This window comes from Lactuca serriola, chromosome 9 (assembly GCF_051521515.1).
Source record: "Lactuca serriola cultivar US96UC23 chromosome 9, Lser_US96UC23_V15, whole genome shotgun sequence".
NCBI lineage: Eukaryota > Viridiplantae > Streptophyta > Magnoliopsida > Asterales > Asteraceae > Lactuca > Lactuca serriola.
Window position 1 is genome coordinate 196,670,220 of NC_136416.1, and position 17,848 is coordinate 196,688,067.

A 17,848-nucleotide genomic window follows, 5' to 3' on the forward strand; every position below is an offset into this window, starting at 1 on the left:
AAGGATTCTTACTTGGACTGTGCACTAACCCGGTGTCTTCAGTAGTACGGGCCCAATACTACCGTCCACACCGCATCAGCATTCACCCCAAGTCCTCCTCCCAGAGTCCCAAATTCCAAGTACTCTACTCTCTCTAATCATATGATACTCGCTAGCAGATCTCTCATAACCTCCTTGCTGCTACCTAAACACTCTGAAGCATCCCTAGCAGCAAGACTCCTAGACTAAGGCATCGCATATCAGGCCACTCTAGTCCTAATAAGAATACCTAGTCTACTTTAGCATGCATAATATAGCTCATCGTATAACATATCATATCATATCTCATAACACTTATTGTAATGGTATTTTGGGAAATCATCGTTCGGGCGCTGGCTGTTCGTACACACGACTCTGCTCTGTTTTGTCTCGAAAGCTCTTCTTTTGAAAACTATTTTATTATCGAAATTTCCTCAAATCCTCAGTTTGAGTTCAGATACGCCTGAAGGTGCACCCGAATCCCTCAAACCAAGGCTCTGATACCAACTTGTAACACCGTAAAAATTAAAACAATTTTTCGCATTTTCAAACACATTTTCCAAACACATTTATTAATAAAATGTCATTGTATCATATCCTTGTTTCACAAAACATCCCCCAAGATCGAAATACATAAAATCCCATGTGTGTATGTATGAATCATGCCGGCGCCTTCCCGCGGTCATCACTAGTACCTGAAACACATAACACGTAACACTGTAAGCATAAACCTTAGTGAGTTCCCCAAAATACCACTCTAACACATTTTAGCCACTCGAGGCTATAACTCTGTTTGACCCTTTGGTCAATGTGTCTCAGTGGGACCCTCTAGTCCCAACTCTCTGTGGGCCCTCTGGCCCTAACTCTGTGGACCAAAAGGTCCTAACTCTAAGGACCCACTGGTCCTAGCTCTGTAAACTCTGAATCATGCATATCACATATCACAACAATTATCATACATAAATAGCATGCAATTATACTGGCACATAGCTCTAAAATATACTGACACATAACCCTGCTACCACTATAGGTAAAGTATAGTGAGAAGACTCACCTCTGGTATCTCGGTAAATCTCTGACTCGGTAAACGCTAGCCTAGCCTCCGCCTATTCATATGAAATAAATTCCCTATTTAATATAACTCTCAAAGGCTAGACTATGTCCTCTTATGACACTCTCAGAAGGGTAAAAAACCATTTTACCCCTCTCATAACTCAAAAGGCCCCACAATAGACCATACCCTAAAAGTCAACCAAAAGTCAACTTTCCGGGTTACGCTGCGCATACCAGATGTGTACGATGAGCGTACCCGGCTGCCTCTCAGAATCAGGGAACACCACCCAGTATACGGCGCGTACTGGGATTACGCCCGGCGTACTCCCCAGCTTCAGCCCCTTATCTTTTGAGGTCTTAAACAGTTACCCACGTCTAATTTCTAGATCTGACCACATCTAAGCCTCTTAATCCATAAAGTTGATGACTTTAAGCCTTTGCATGACTGAACAAGCCACCAACTCCCATAATATTCCATCCTCTAACTCTAGAAGGCTTATTACTCAAGCATGACCTCAAACTAACAACCAAGATGGAAACTTTATGGTTCTAAATCACTAATACCATTGAAAAGGGACAGATCTCGGACCATGGAGCACCTTACACTCATAAAGTCTCCACCTTTGGGGTTTTTAACCATAGAAATGGCACATGCAACAACAACCAAAAGAAGAGGAAATTTTGAACTTTATACTTCTAAGTGTAGCCCCTTTCTCAACCAAAAGAAGAGGAAATTTTGAACTTTATACTTCTAAGTGTAGCCCCTTTCTCTGTAGATTTCAGATCCAAATTGGCACTTCAAGCTTTAGATTCCAAGAGCTCCTTTCCTTCTTCTTCACTAAGTCACCAAAGCACAATTAGCTCCAACAACACTCACACACACTAAGGATGATGGGAGGCTCTCTCTTAGGGTTTCACTCACTGATATGAAGGCTGAGAAATGATCCTTAGCACCCTTTAAATAGTGTACAAGACGGATTAGGGTGTTTGCACCTGGGCCGGGTACGCCCAGCGTACCTTGGCGACTCCGCGTCCAAACTAAGCGCATGAGTACGCGCAGCGTACCCCTCTGGTACACCCAGCGTACTCACTTGCTAGGTTCCCTCCACTCAAGGACTAATCATGACCAATTGACAAAGAATAAGGGTGAAAGAAATACACCTGAATCTCGAGGTGTTACACAAATTAAATATTAAAGATTTATAAATGGACCAACAATAAAAAATAATAAAGCATTGTTGAAACATTTTATTTACTTTAACAGTAGTTTAGTATTTCAAGATTCAATAATACTACATTCTACTAAAGAGAAAGATAAAAAGTTCAGCACTCTTTTTCATAGTTTAATAAAACAGTTCATGATTCTTATTCACTGTTTAATAAAATAGTTCAGGATACTAAGACACTACTTAAAAATACTAGTTCAGACACTAAGTCACAACTTAAAAATACTAGTCTAATATCCATTCACAGCTTAATAGATTACTTCAAAATTCATTCACAAGTTAAAATATACAATCATTTCATTAAGGCATTTCATCAAACACCGTCTATGCACATTTTTTCTAGTTATTTTATTTATATACTTTTCTACCAGCTAACTAATTAGAGAAGAGAACACAAAGTAAGCATTTATCAAACGTATTATGTGCATAACCCATATCAGATCTATAAGCACAACACATAAGATCTCACATGATTTGTACTTGTACATCAAACACCTTGAGAAGAGGTCAATGGTGGTGGCGGTCATCAGCAGTAGCAACGGTTAACAATGGTGGCGGCGGTGTGATGGCAAATCTGAAGGAGGATGTTATAGATCTGAGGCGTAGGTTGTAGAATTGACCAGATCTGGACTAGGAACACCATTAAAGATGAGGAAAATCCACAAGAATCATTCATATCTAAACATATATGAGCAAAAAACACAAAAAAAAATGGTCGGAATCACGTTACTAGAGACGACAGATGGAGGAGGTGGTACGCCGTTGATATGAGATAACGACAGGCGAAGATAATGAAGGTGATGTCGTCGTCAGAGGTAATGCCGTCAGAATTGATGAGGCTGTAAATCTGACCTCATCGGTTGTCAGTGGGTGGCGATTATCAACATAAATCGAAGATCTAGAGGTGGAGGACAACGAAGCTGGAAATGCATCTTGTGGTTCTTTGGTGGTTTGATACAATGGATCTAGAGCAAAAATCAGAGATCTAGCAAACATCGAAACTACACACTTGGATTCCGGAGAGGCAGACATCGGCGACGACAACGACTAGAGGCTCCTAACGTCGGTGGTAGAAGAAGGGAGAGGATGGAAGGGTTGATTTTTTGAACTATGAAAATATGAAACATATCTAGCACTTAGATCTAATTTTCAACATCTGATAAGTTGTTTGTCAAACTAGGCTATGATATATTGTTATTTGTAATAATTTCATTCTTTTTTTTAACAATTGGTAGACGAAAATGCTATTTTTAATATTTATAAACATGTATTTGATAATCAACCAATATACCTTTAATTATAAAACTAAAACTAGAAGTTCTTAGAGTTTTATTCTTTTGTGGTTCTCATTTTATCTTTTCTTCATATATATATATATATATATATATATATATATATATATATATATATATATATATATATATATATATATATATATATATATAGGGAAAAGGTTATTTGGAAAACAAAAAAACCCTAAAAAAACTCTAAAAATGCATAAAAAAATACCTAGAGATCACAAAACTTTTTTTTGACATTTTTTAAGAAAAAATCGCAGGTTTTTAAAGAAAATCGCTGAAAAAAAAAATTTGAAAAAAAAACTTTTTTTTTATTAAAAAAATTCATTTTTTATTTTCTTTCAGCAAGTTTTTATAAAAAACTGCGACTTTTATAAAAAAAATTCAAAAAAAAGTTTTGTGATCTCTAAGTATTTTTTTAATGCATTGTTATGATTTTTAGGGTTTTTTGTTTTCCATATATATATATATATATATATATATATATATATATATATATATATATATATATATATATATATATATATATATATATAACGGGTAAAAATTTATGAAATTTTATTGAAAATCTAAAAAAGTTTGTTGTTAAGAACTATCATAACCAATAAACGTAAACCTATTAAAAAACTTATATCTTTCTAAGACAAATCAATGTGGCTTTTCACTTCGATAACTATTACCAATTGTAAGAAATTTCATAAAAGTTGTTATTAAAAAACTATAATACCAATCTTATGGATTTATCGACCAAAAGCTTAGTGTAACCCCAACCGGTGGACGGGCTGCCCGATAAAAGTTGCATACTTTTTATCTTTATTTTTTGCATCTAGACACTACTATTTAGAAACAATTTTTGCTAGTTTAACATAAATACCTATAATAGCAACATACTTTGACATAAAAAAAACAATATTGATAATATTAAATCATAATGACTAATCAAAATATTTTACTTCTCCTTGTTCCCACCCAACTGTTGCCAATAGTACATCACATTCAAGAATCAAACAAAACTAAAACAAAGGAAATAAAACATAAAAAACCACCTACCTAAATCCATCATATTCTTGCCACAAAAGACATCACTGCTAGTCTGCTACCATTGCCAAAGAGTGTTCACAATGATTTGAAAAAAAATGATGAAACCTCTCATGGAATTTTCAAAATACAATGTCTTATAATTAGGAAAAAGTAGAAGGTATAATGATGTAATAGGAAGAAGTAAAAATAGAATGTTATAACAAACATATTAACAAAAGTATTTGCTATTTTTTAAATTGAAAACTTTAAATTAACATTGCAATAGATATATGCACACTCACAACTACACCTTCTCAGCCAATACTAATCAAGAAAGATAAAAACTTACGTTCCTGTCATATTCAATCGACCAATCTTCTCAAGAAGTGTCATGAGACTTTCGTAATGATAATTAGATCCACCTATAAAAGGGTAATCAAGAATAAATGTTAAATATCGTACATGGTTTCATGAGTCTAATTTAGTAGACGTGCATCAAACAATTAAAGTGAGTGTTTTTTTTTAGTTCTTGCTATTTCATAGTATCATAGAAATCAACTAAAATCATTGCAAAATAATATATGAAAAAGAAAAAAAATAACTTGATTAATATGGGATAGAACTTAAACTTTTGTAGGCGTATAATCTTCAACTAAATAATAGTATAATACCTACACACCATGAGTTGAATAAAAGATAGAAGGCATATAAGTAAAACAACTTCCCCAAATCAACACTTACAAAACCCTAAGTCCTAATACAGGCTACTTCGAGGAATCTTTCATGGTTTTGATTAAAAATGCCCTGATAAAGCATTACTACCAAAGCTTATTATATTGACTACATATAACCATAATTGTTTTTATACAAACCCCTACAAAAATATATATGATTTATTTAACAAAGTATAATTTGACTGCAAGTCACAAGCGATTTTCTTTTTATAATTGAGAGAAAACCCCTAATTACACACTACTTGAGATATGTATAAATACCTGCAAATCACATCCAACCACCACTTCTGTAAACAATTCGAAAATAGGAGAACCAAAAGTTGGCGTGGGCGTATAGACGTATAGTTCTTGGTTGCAAACAGGGAAATAAATTCGGGTGAGTGATAAGATGCAAGAGAAATAGATTTTAGAATCGTTTGTGTAATGGAGTTGTTCTTCGAATCAAAGACATTTGTCGACGATGTAAGAAAGGAAGAAGAAGGATAGGAGGAGATGTTCTTCATTGTATGACTAATCAATGACATTAGCAAACACAAATAAATAGACAAATTGAGCAATATATATGGAATTGATCACCTTCATGATGCTAATCCGATCAAGATTTTCTATGAGCTCACTGATTTCTCGTTCGTATAGGTACCTCCAGTCCGTCATTTTTGATTGTGGTAATATTGAAATGCCAAAGGGGTATATCAGGTATTCAAATCGTAGCTTAATTTACAAATGAATGATGTTGTAAATACGATGTTGTAAAGGAATGATTGATAGATTGATATCATATGTTTGAAGTATATATTGAGCATAATACGATCAAATTGAATGCAATTGATATCATACCTTATATACAAAATCGGATACCATAATAACATATTATTATTAATCGGGTATGTAATGAATTTATGAGTTAATATATACCGTTGTTATCACCGAGTAAATGGAAAGAAAACAGGGCGTTTTATCGAAATTGATTTGTAGTTGAAACAAAGAAGGGTATAATTGGTATTTAACTTTGGAATAATTCAGTTGTTTTGAATGGACACGTGTACTTTTGGTTTTGTTTATTAGATAGGGAGATATATACTAGGTGTACACCCATGCAAAGCGGCGACGACAATTATTACTGTTTCGATGAACGAGTTTTTTATTTCGAAAATATTATTTAACTATTTCAATGGCTATAAAATTTCTAGCTGATATGTTAGAAAAATTATATGCCCAACCTTTGGACAAACATCATGCCCACATTAAAAAATGAAAAAAAAATTAATTGATGTTTCTTTTCTTAAATAATTCCGTTGATTATTTTTTACCATAATTAGTTTTTGTTCATAAAAAGATAAGTGTTTTGTGCATAACAGATTTGTATATTAGGTAATCAAGCATGTACCTTTTAAATTTCAACAAAAAATTATATATATATATATATATATATATATATATATATATATATATATAGAGAGAGAGAGAGAGAGAGAGAGAGAGGTTCAATTGAGAAAATAAAAAAGATTGAGAATGAGGGAATCATTCTCAGCCAATCATTTATCTAACATGTTCAAATTAAAAAAAATACGCGTGTCCATTTTCATTAAGGGTATCTTTGTAAATTAGCAACTTTTTACAAAGAACTTACATGTTCGTGTTATCAGGTTCCAATTTGATGATATCTTTATATCGTTTGAATCGGATATGAGGAATTCATTATCAAGATTATTTTCTTTATATAACTCGTTAGCAATTATACGTTTTCATTCCATTAATCGTGAAGTTTTGCATCTGTGTTTCAGTTTTCTACTTCTTTTTCAGCTTCCGATTTGATCAGGTATGTATATCGTCTGAATCGGATAGATCGGAGTTATTTATATAACTCGTTAGCAATTATACGTTTTCATTCAATTAATCGTGAAGTTTCGCATCTGTGTTTCAGTTTTCTACTTCGTTTTGAGTTTCCGATTTGATCAGGTATGTATATCGTTTGAATCGGATAGATCGGAGTTCATTATCAAGATCATTGCTTTTTATAATTTATTTGGAATTACGCTTATTATATTCCTTTTGGAGTTGTTTCATCGGAGTTCATTATCAAGATTATCAAGTTTCGAATATGTAGTGGAGTTATTTCATCGGATTTTTGTTAAGTAGTTTGAGATATTTATTTCATCGGTTATATCGTTGTAGTTTTTACATTTTGTACTGAGAGAGATTGCTTAATTACATCATATGATCATATATGATTTAAGTTTCTTTCAGATATTTTGTACGACTTTTTTTGTGAGATATATTCGATATTAAGATTGTTTTTGTTTATTTATATAGATCATTTGGTGTATTATGTCGAATTCTAGTGTTATTGATGGTGATTTGTATTCTTCTATGAGTGAGAGTGAAGAAGAAGATGTTGAGAACTCATTTTTTGAAGGTATTAGTTATTGAATTATTTTGTTGTTTTTAATTTTGTTGATTATCATTTATTTACATATGAATATGTTAATATGAATAAATTGTTGTCTTATTCATATATGAATCAATGTGTGATAATTGTAATTTCGAATTTATTATTTTTTTCGTTTTATTCATATATGAATAAGTTATGTTTTATTTACATATGAATATGTTAAAATGAATAAATTGTTGTCTTATTCATATATGAATAAACGTGTATTAATTGTAATTTCGAATTTATTATTTTTTTCGTTTTATTCATATATGAATAAGTTATGTTTTATTTTATATATTTTGAATCCTCATGAATTTTATGTATTCATATATGAATGTTTTATTCATATATGAATGTTTTTTGTTTTATTTATATGAGTTATATTTATTCATATATATTATTGTTTTATTCATGCATTATTATTTTAGGTGGTGAATCTTCAAGTTCAGTACATGATGCATAATATTTTGATGATATAATTGGAGAACATGTCTATAAGCCAGATGTACCTGTTCAACTTATTCCTTTTAAGGGTTTAATCTTCAAATCATTAAAGTTGGCTATCAAAATGTATTCTGAGTATGCTGAAATTGGTGGTTTTGATGTTAGACTGGGCACACAGTCAAGGTTTGATAACAATATTATAAAGAAGAAACATGTTATATTTAATCGTGGTGGTAAACAGAAAAAGAAATCTTGTGACACATTAGGTACAAGTGGTGTTAGGAGGAAACGAAATTCAAATTCAAGAGCTATTGGTTGTCAAGCAAAGATTATATTTGAATCTGTGTATGGAACTCCAGATGATAAAGTTTTTCAGTTTGATGAACTTTACAACCATCCACTTGAGAAGAGAAGCGATTTTAAAAAGGCGAGACAAATGTCATATTCAGAAAAAGAGTTTATTGTGCGTGCTTCCACATCAAAAATAGGTCCAACTATGGCTCATAAGTTGAGGGCAAGTCTGAGAGCTGGGTATGAGTTTGTAAAGCCCAAAGTAGTTGACTATAAAAATTTAAGGAGAGATATCAACAGGGTTATTGGTTATAAAGATGCCCAAATGAGAGTAAACACAATGAATGACCGTCGAGCTCAATATCCAAATTACTCATTTGAGTTTAATTGTCAAGATGATGTTTTGGACTGTATGTTTTGGGCTGATGAAATGGAGAAGGCATATTATGCTGAATTTGGTGATGTTATCTCGTTTGATGCGACTTTCCGAACAAACAAGTTATTTTATCTACTTTTGTTTATAGCTTATTCATATATGAATATTTTTATATTCACGTATTAATACATCAAAAATTGACTCTAATGAACATTTTTTTTGTGTGTTAGGTATCGAATGGTTTTTGTTCCGTTTACTGCTATTGACCATCATAAAAAATCGGTTACTGTTGGATCTGGGTTGCTAAGCAATGAAAGCATTGAGTCTTACTCTTGGTTGCTTAAAGCATTTCTTAAAACTCATGGGAAAGAACCAACACTTGTTTTAACTGATCAAGATGCTGCAATAAAACAAGCTGTTGAGAATGTGTTTCGTAATTCAAAGCACCGATTATGTATGTGGCATATAATGAAAAAGTTGAAAAAAAAAGTATTATTTTAATATATTTCAAATATATTACTTATTAGTATATTCATTTATGGATATTGATTGTTATTTTACTTATTATTATTTATTCATTTATGAATATTTTTGTTTTAATACAGATATCAGATGATTTATTTACAAACACAAACTTTAGAAAAAGGTTTTCGAAGCTTGTTTGGGACATTAATATGAAACCTGATGTTTTTGAGGTGAAGTGAGGTTTGCTTATGAAGGAATTCAATCTTGAAGACACAAGATGGTTTAAAGACATGTTTACAATACGTGATTCATGGATGCCTGGATATTTTAGTGATATTCCAATGTGTGGTTTGATGAAGACTACATCGAGGTCAGAGAGTATGAATTCATTTTTTAATACATATTCAGAAAGTGGGAACTTACTTTTGAATTTCATGATGAATTACGACACTGCCATTCAAAAGCAAAGGAATACTCAACGAGAGTTTGATAGGGCATCAAAGAAAGCATCATATAAAATGCAAACACCTCGAGAAATAGAACTGCAAGCTTCAAAGGTTTATACAAGTACATTATTTTTTGAGGTGCAAAAAGAAATATATAAAGCATGTTTTTTCTGTACGTACTTATATGTTGGTATTGAAGATGGTTGGGAAGTTTACATTGTGCAGCACAAAAACAGTAAAAGTGATTTTAAAAATGAATTTAAAGTAATTTTACTTGTTTATTATGAAAAATTATCATATTCATATATGAATATCAATATTCATATATGAATATTATAATATGAATATATATGAGTGTTGATATGAGTATTCTTATATGAATGTAAATGTGTAAATTTTGTTTTTGTATCAGGTTGAAATAAAAGCTGAAGAGAAAGAAATAAATTGCAGTTGTGAACATTTTAAGTGTATGGGTGTTTTATGCAGACATGCTTTTACAATAATGATGAGATGTGGTGTTAAAGAAATTCCTGAAAGGTACATTTTGAAGAGATGGAGAAAGGATGTGATATCAAGAAATTATCATTTTAGTTCTGTTCAATCTGATTCAGGTGATTGTGAGAATGTAAAGCTAGTCAATGATTCATATTATAGTTTTGAATCATGTTTGGATATTGTAAGAGATGACAAAAAGAGATTGGCTTTGTTTGTTGAGAAACAACAAATGTTGTTGAAGGAATTTGAGAGTGATTATATTTCTCCTGGATTGAAAAGCAAGACAGATGGTGAAGTCGTATGCAAGCTTTTGGGTGTTACTATACCTATTCCAGAAGAGATTAATATTCATGTTCCTGAAGTTCAAAGCAATAAAGGTTCTGGAATCAAGAAAAGAATTCCAAGTGTAGGTGAAGTAGCATATGAAAATTCTAAAAAAGAACATAGAATGTGTTCAGGATGTGGAAAGCGAGTTCCACACAATTTACGTACTTGTCCAGAAAGAGTTGGAGCTGCTAAATCAGCAAAAGACAGTTAGGGATTTTTTTTTATTCGTTTATGAATATATGCAGATAAAAACAATAAACAATAATATTCATGTATGAATAATACACATTTATATTGATATGGTAAATTGATATGTTGATATTTGTTTTTTAAATTACTATAAAATAAGTTATATTGATATTGTAAATTATTTATAAATGAATATAAATATGTGAAATTTGTTATACTAATAAATAAGTAATATTCATATCTAAACTTTTTTATGTTAATATCTGAACTTTGTTATACTAACATATTACTTTGAACTTATTCATAAATGAATATATCATATTCGTATTCATTTATGAATAAATAAAAATAAATTTTGAAAATATTTAAATATAAAAAATGACATAAATAAGCAAACTTGTTTCTACTAATAAGTTAGTTATATATTCATATATGAAATTTGTTATATTCATATATGAACTTTGTTATACTGACATATTACTCCTAATTTAATCATAAATGAAGATATCATATTCGTATTCATTTATGAATAAACATAAATAAACTTTGAAAATATTTAAATATAAAAAACTAACAGAAATAAGCGAAATTGTTTCTATTACATAATCATTCAACACAAGATAATAAAAGTTGTTCATAAGCATTTCACAAAATATTAAAACGATGTTCAACAATATTTAACAATCCATTTAAAACTTGTTTCGTAGAATCATCTTACATGTACTTCAAATCCATTCATCTTCAACACAAACTGTTCTATAGCATCACACTTCAACATTCTTTCATCTTCACAAGCAATCATTAATATTCTTTTAACCTTTTTTGAATTGTTTGCATAGCCTTGTATGCATGATCAGTACGCACTTTGAATTCGACTTTTTGATATTTTTCAGCAAGATCCAACACTTTAGCCTTCAACATGTTAATTTCAGTAGTTAGCATTACGTGTGCATATCTTTGCCTGAGCTTCTCTAAAGTAGTTTGCTGAACTGCACTTTCTTTATGAAGACCTGGTTTCCACTTTGAGAGTGGTTGTCCCATATAGGTCTCCATATGTCTCATTGCAAAGACCCCACAATCAACTTTGTTTTTAACTGTTCTCCATGACATTTCAAGTCGTTGGGGTTTGATACTTTCTTTTGAGATTGCATTTACTCTTGGATGGTTTATTTCTTTAAAGTATCTCACAAACAAATTTTTCTGATCATTAAATAAAATAAAAGTTTGATATGTAATAAATTGGTTCTTTTATGTTGTTGTGAACTGGGTACATACCAAAGGTTTCATTATTACTCCGTATTTCCCTTCATAATCCCCTTCAACTGCACTATTGTCTAGAATTTCAATTGACGGTTTCTTTAAGTTGAAGACAGTCACAAAAATGTGAGCACTTCTAACAAATGGAAAGAATACCTATTTTTATGTATATAATGGTAAGTATTTTGTTGATAAAATATATATAAAAAACAAATTTAATTAACATACCATGTCAATATCTTTTATGTTCGAGATTTTTTTGTACCCATTGGTACTGTCATGAAAGTTCTTCTTGAATTTTTCATACTCTCTTTCATCAGACAATGTTGAAGTTAGATAAGCAGTCTGTAACCAATATAATCATATGTGAATTTTGATTGAATATATATAATTATGTTTAAGAATACATCATATTTGTATAATCATATGTGAATTTAAGTTGTAAAAAAATATAATATTCATAAATGAATACATCATATTGGTGTATTCATTTATGAATAAGGAAGGAATTAAGGTTAGAGCATAAACTTACAGAAACTCCAACTTTCAAGAAGAGTCTGTATGGTGAATTTCCAAAATCCCTTTCCAGTTCTTGGTGGTTAAGTAAATTAGACCAAGTGTCTAAAACTTCTCCAAAAATATATGTGCTTGCATATAGACTTTCCATAACTGCTCTTTCTGCTATCTGACAATATTTTGTCTGGACAACCACATCTCTGCAAATATATAATCAAAATGTCATAGATTATTATCTATATAATAATCATATATGAATCTATATAAAATAAAATTACTTACGATGTATTGCCTTGTAAGTTGAACAACCATTCACAGACAATACCCTCCTGATGTGTCCGTTTGGGTTTTGTGTCTGTTATTCTGCATTTGAAAGGTGATTTGAAAGCATCAGCAAGCTCCTTCTCTCTTGGTTGATCCAGATCATGCTTTGATGGTCCTACTTCAGTAGGAATTGATACAGAGATTGGATTTGGATTAAGAACATTTTTCTTTGCTAATCTGATAACAACCTTCTGATGGTCGTCTTTGATTTGTTTCTTTGTAAGTGCTTTTTTTTGGTGAAGATTCATTAGATTTTTTACTTGAAGTTTGATCTGAATCTTGACTGAGACCTAGACTAAAGCTTGGATGAGTATCTGCATGCTAGGAGATTTATCATATAAATAGTTGTAAGTTAATTATAATATTTGAGTTTATATTTTGAAATGTTTATCCAAATTGTTACCTCCTTTATTTCCTTTTGTTTTATCAGCTTTTTCTCCTTTCTTGTTTTGATTTTCTGACTTTTTCTTTCTTGAAAGATAAAGAACTGTGATTAAGTAATTCATATGTGAATAAGTAATGTATTCATTTATGAATAAGTAATACATATCATTATTTATGAATAAGTAATACTATATTTTTTATTTATTCATATATTGTGTTATTCATTTATGAATAATAAAACTTACTATATTCATTTATTAGTGAATCAACTATTTACCTCTATCTTCTGCATTTCCTTTTTCAATTTTTGTTTGTTTTTCTCCACCTCCATCTTTCGTGTTCTTAGCTTCCGTTCCTCCTTCATTTCTATCTTCAGAGTTTTCCTTGCCTGAAACATATACATCATATATGAATATTTTTTATTTTTTATTCATTTATATAGTATATTATTCATTTATGAATAAACAATGTTATTAAAAAAATCAATATAAATATTGTAATATATTTTAAATCATTCATTTACCTGTATCATCTCCCTTTGTTTTTTCAACTTTTGTTCCTTGTTCATGTACACCTTCTGATTTTTCCTTTTCTACAAGAGTATTAGTTTTACATGTACTCATTGGTGACCCTGGTCAAAATTTAACAAACAAAATTGTTATTGTGTATTGATATTTTTATATATTTTTATAAAATAAAATTAAGACAAAATTTACCTATATCAATATTATCGACAATAGTTTTCATTTCAGGGTGATTCCAGATTTCATCTTCTTGACTATTTAAACTTGTAACTCCAATTCCAAGGACATTGTCCACAATGTTGTCAACAACTTTATCCAACAAATTTTGATTTTCAGTTTGTTGAATAGTCTCTTCATAATTATTTTTTTCCTCAGCATGATCATCTTTTTCTTCTTCATCATTCGGATTTTCATTCCTCTTTGCATCTTTCTCTTTTACTCTAATTTCACCTTCTTTTTTATTTTTATCTACATCATTCTTTATTCCTTCATTATCTGCTTCATTTGAATCAAGCAAATAATCTACTTCTGGTTGACTTGCACCATTATCACTGTCTTCTTCACCATTTCCCTCTTTATCTTCATTTTCTGTTTGATCATTTGTTTATTTGACCCATTATTGGTGTCAAATTGATTCCTTCAACTCCAATTTCATTAATTGGAAAATTAAAAAGTGTTGTGTTTTCATTTTTTTCTTGCAACAATCATATTTTTCATCTTTTCTTTGAAAATTCTAAAACTTTCCTTTTCAGGGAACTTTGTCGTCGCATCATTAAGCTTTGAATTCAGCTTTTCCTTCATCCTCTCAAAACTATTAATCATTTTTGATATTTCTGATTCATATGCCTATGTAACAAAAAGAAGTATATGATTAGAATTTAATATAATAATTTAATGTGATCATATATTATTAACATGTTAAAACTAATTACCTCAACAGAATGATCTTCATCTTTATCAGAATCATTGTCTTCAAGATCTGTATCTCCTTCATTTTGTTCATTAACAAATTCTTCGTTTAATTCTCCAACTCCAAATCTACCTTTTTCTTGTTCAAATGTCTCTCGATATCTAATCTTCTCTGAACTCCAATAACAAATTGTTGGAAGTTTACGTGCTACTGTTAAAGCTTCTGAGTGGATGTTATCAGCATAGAACAACTACACATAAATGATAACTAATTGATATTCATATATGAACAAGTAATATTATTTTTTACTTATTCATAAATGAATAAGTAATGTAAAGCATTACGTGTGAGCAAATATATTTTTCTTATTCATATATGAATATTTGCTATTAGATTATGAATAATCAATATTATTAAAAATTGAGTATAAACATTATAATAACTTACCACCAAGAAAGTTGAAGGTCCAACAAAGAAGCTGTTATCTGAGTATGGTATGTATGAGTTTTTTGTTCTGACAAGACAGTCCAAAACATAGTTGCACCAGTCTATGTTGCTGATATCTGTTTTTCTTGAAATATAACTCAAGGGAAACAGGTTGCATCTTCCCATTGATGTTGACTCGCAAAATGTGTTGACAAAAAGAACTAAGAAGTTCAATTTGAAATTGATATCAGCTTGTGTGGTAGAAACAATAACATTTTTATTGCACTCGGTCGGATGATTGAATCTTTTTTAAATTGTTGCTTCCATTCATCATAACTTGTATCATCCTTAGGCCATTGATCCAGTTGTGTAAGTTTGGTTCCACCAATTGGTATGCCCAACATGTCATGAACAGATTCTGATGTTACTTTTTATTCCTTTCCTTCAATATCTATCACCATTCTCTCATAATCAAATTTTTGAAGAACATAAAATCCCAGCTTCAGTGGTATATCCGTGATTTTCATTTTTAACAAAGCTCCAAAACCCATAGATCTTACAGATTATTTTTGTTCTTTGCTCATCACAAGGATTATAGATAGTAATGCCTCTGGTGAACATCTGTTTTTCTTTGAGTAAATACTTTTACCATTGGTTTTTTTTTTGTCTTTTTTTATTGGTGACTCCTTTTTTTTGCCTTCTTCGATGGATGACTACTTTCAAAATCAGAGTCTGAATCTTGTAGTTGTTGTTTTTCAGGAGTTTTCCTTTTTGATAGACTTTTCCTGCTTTGATGCTTCATTTTCTTTGGTACTTTTGTTTCTTTTTTATCTGGGAAATGAAAACATATAATATTTGAATAAGTTACTGATATATGAATATGATATATGCTCGTTGATTTATTAATATTTATTTATTTCAAAAATATAACTAATATATACTATTTTATTATATATGAATATATTAGATATGATAGGAATTTTGTACCTTTCACATTTTTCCTCTTCTGCATTGATCTTGTTTCTCTCATTGTTGGTGAATCTTTATCGGAAATGTTAGTGTTCTTACCTTCATTCAATAGTAAGTAGAAGATAAATGAGTTTGATATTTACGAATGAATATTCGAATAAAACATATGTATTCATATTTTTTTATTCACATATGAATATGTTTTGTTATTTTCGTATGTGAATAGAACATATGTAAGTGATTCTTGTTGTATTCACATTTGAATAATGTATGTATGGCAGCAAGCTATGTTCTATTCATATGTGAATATAACATACATATTCATGAATGAATATTTGAATAAAACATATGTATTCATATTTTCTTTATTCACATATGAATATGTTTTGTTATATTCATATGTGAATAGAACATATGTAAGTGATTCTTGTTGTATTCACATTTGAATAATGTATGTATGGCAGCGAGCTATGTTCTATTCATATGTGAATATAACATACATATTCACGAATGAATATTCGAATAAAACATATGTATTCATATTTTTTTATTCATGTATGAATATGTTTTGTTATATTCATATGTGAATAGAACATATGTAAGTGATTCTTGTTGTATTCACATTTGGATAATGTATGTATGGCAGCAAGCTATGTTCTATTCATATGTGAATATAACATACATATTCACGAATGAATATTTGAATAAAACATATGTATTCATATTTTTTTTATTCACATATGAATATGTTTTGTTATATTCATATGTGAATAGAACATATGTAAGTAATTCTTGTTGTATTCATATATGAATAATGTATGTATGGCAGCAAGTTATGTTCTATGTGAATATAATATACATATTCACGAATGAATATTTGAATAAAACATATGTATTCATATTTTCTTTATTCACATATGAATATGTTTTGTTATATTCATATGTGAATAGAACATACGTAAGTAATTCTTGTTGTATTCACATATTAATAATGTATGTATGGCAGCAAGCTATACATATTCACGAATGAATATTAGTTTTGCTTGTGTTCAGAAGTAAACAAAACATATTTTATTTACCTTTTTGATTTGTTCTTGGTTTTCGTTTATATGTATTCTTCATTGTTGGTGTCGTTTCTGTAAGGGTAAGTAGTTAATATTAGGAAAACATAAGCAAAATGTTAAGTAACGTTTGTATTTTGACATAATAGTTTTGAATAAAGATGAAAAATGAAGAGATGATGTAAAATCATTTATATATCAAATAATAATGGATGATTCTTACAAAAATTTCAAGTAAATAAAGTAATAACGAAGGAGGGTTACGAGAATGAACGAGTATCATAAATTGAAGTAAACAACCTTTTTTGAAGAATAAACAGTGTGAAAACATTGTTTTTAGTTCTAAATCAACTAATAATTTTCGAACATTACGAGAAATTTCAAGTAATCAAGTGATAATTTTAGAAATGATTCGAAATCGTTAAAAACTCGAGAAAAAACGCCAATGGTTATCTTTCATTGTCAAGAGTGAGGAAATGGTCTCGTTCATGTTTTCATCGGAAGACATTTTTCTTCGTTTATGTTATTTGATGCTTCTGCAAATGTGTTTCTTCTTGTCGATTGTTCTTCAAATGGTTTTCGAGTTATGGTGTATCGAAGAGGGAAATGGTGTTTTTCTGTCGAGATTTGACGTGATATCAAATTACTCAAGTGCCCTGAC

General features: G+C 30.1%; 2 protein-coding genes across 2 annotated transcripts; both read left to right on the forward strand.

Annotated features, from left to right (window-relative positions):
• The first annotated feature begins 5,911 nt into the window (after positions 1–5,911).
• Positions 5,912–9,598, forward strand: LOC145076432 (protein FAR1-RELATED SEQUENCE 5-like). Its single transcript, XM_079022307.1, has 8 exons — positions 5,912–6,045; positions 7,153–7,168; positions 7,255–7,308; positions 7,663–7,765; positions 8,212–8,231; positions 8,283–9,016; positions 9,125–9,383; positions 9,500–9,598. The coding sequence occupies exons 1-8, from the start codon at positions 5,912–5,914 to the stop codon at positions 9,596–9,598; spliced, it is 1,419 nt and encodes a 472-aa protein (XP_078878433.1).
• A 9-nt stretch (positions 9,599–9,607) lies between these two features.
• LOC145076434 (protein FAR-RED ELONGATED HYPOCOTYL 3-like) lies at positions 9,608–10,838 on the forward strand. Its single transcript, XM_079022308.1, has 3 exons — positions 9,608–9,926; positions 10,005–10,069; positions 10,218–10,838. The coding sequence occupies exons 1-3, from the start codon at positions 9,608–9,610 to the stop codon at positions 10,836–10,838; spliced, it is 1,005 nt and encodes a 334-aa protein (XP_078878434.1).
• Positions 10,839–17,848: the final 7,010 nt, after the last annotated feature.

Excerpts from the sequence above, each read along its gene's own strand:
- LOC145076432 (XM_079022307.1), top strand. The coding sequence starts at position 5,912 with ATGGAATTGATCACCTTCATGATGCTAATCCGATCAAGATTTTCTATG. Across the intron at positions 9,017-9,124 it reads GCGACTTTCCGAACAAACAA|GTATCGAATGGTTTTTGTTC; the intron begins GTTATTTTATCT and ends TTTGTGTGTTAG. Across the intron at positions 9,384-9,499 it reads TGAAAAAGTTGAAAAAAAAA|ATATCAGATGATTTATTTAC; the intron begins GTATTATTTTAA and ends GTTTTAATACAG.
- LOC145076434 (XM_079022308.1), top strand. The coding sequence starts at position 9,608 with ATGAAGGAATTCAATCTTGAAGACACAAGATGGTTTAAAGACATGTTT. Across the intron at positions 9,927-10,004 it reads AGCTTCAAAGGTTTATACAA|ATGGTTGGGAAGTTTACATT; the intron begins GTACATTATTTT and ends TTGGTATTGAAG. Across the intron at positions 10,070-10,217 it reads ATTTTAAAAATGAATTTAAA|GTTGAAATAAAAGCTGAAGA; the intron begins GTAATTTTACTT and ends TTTTTGTATCAG.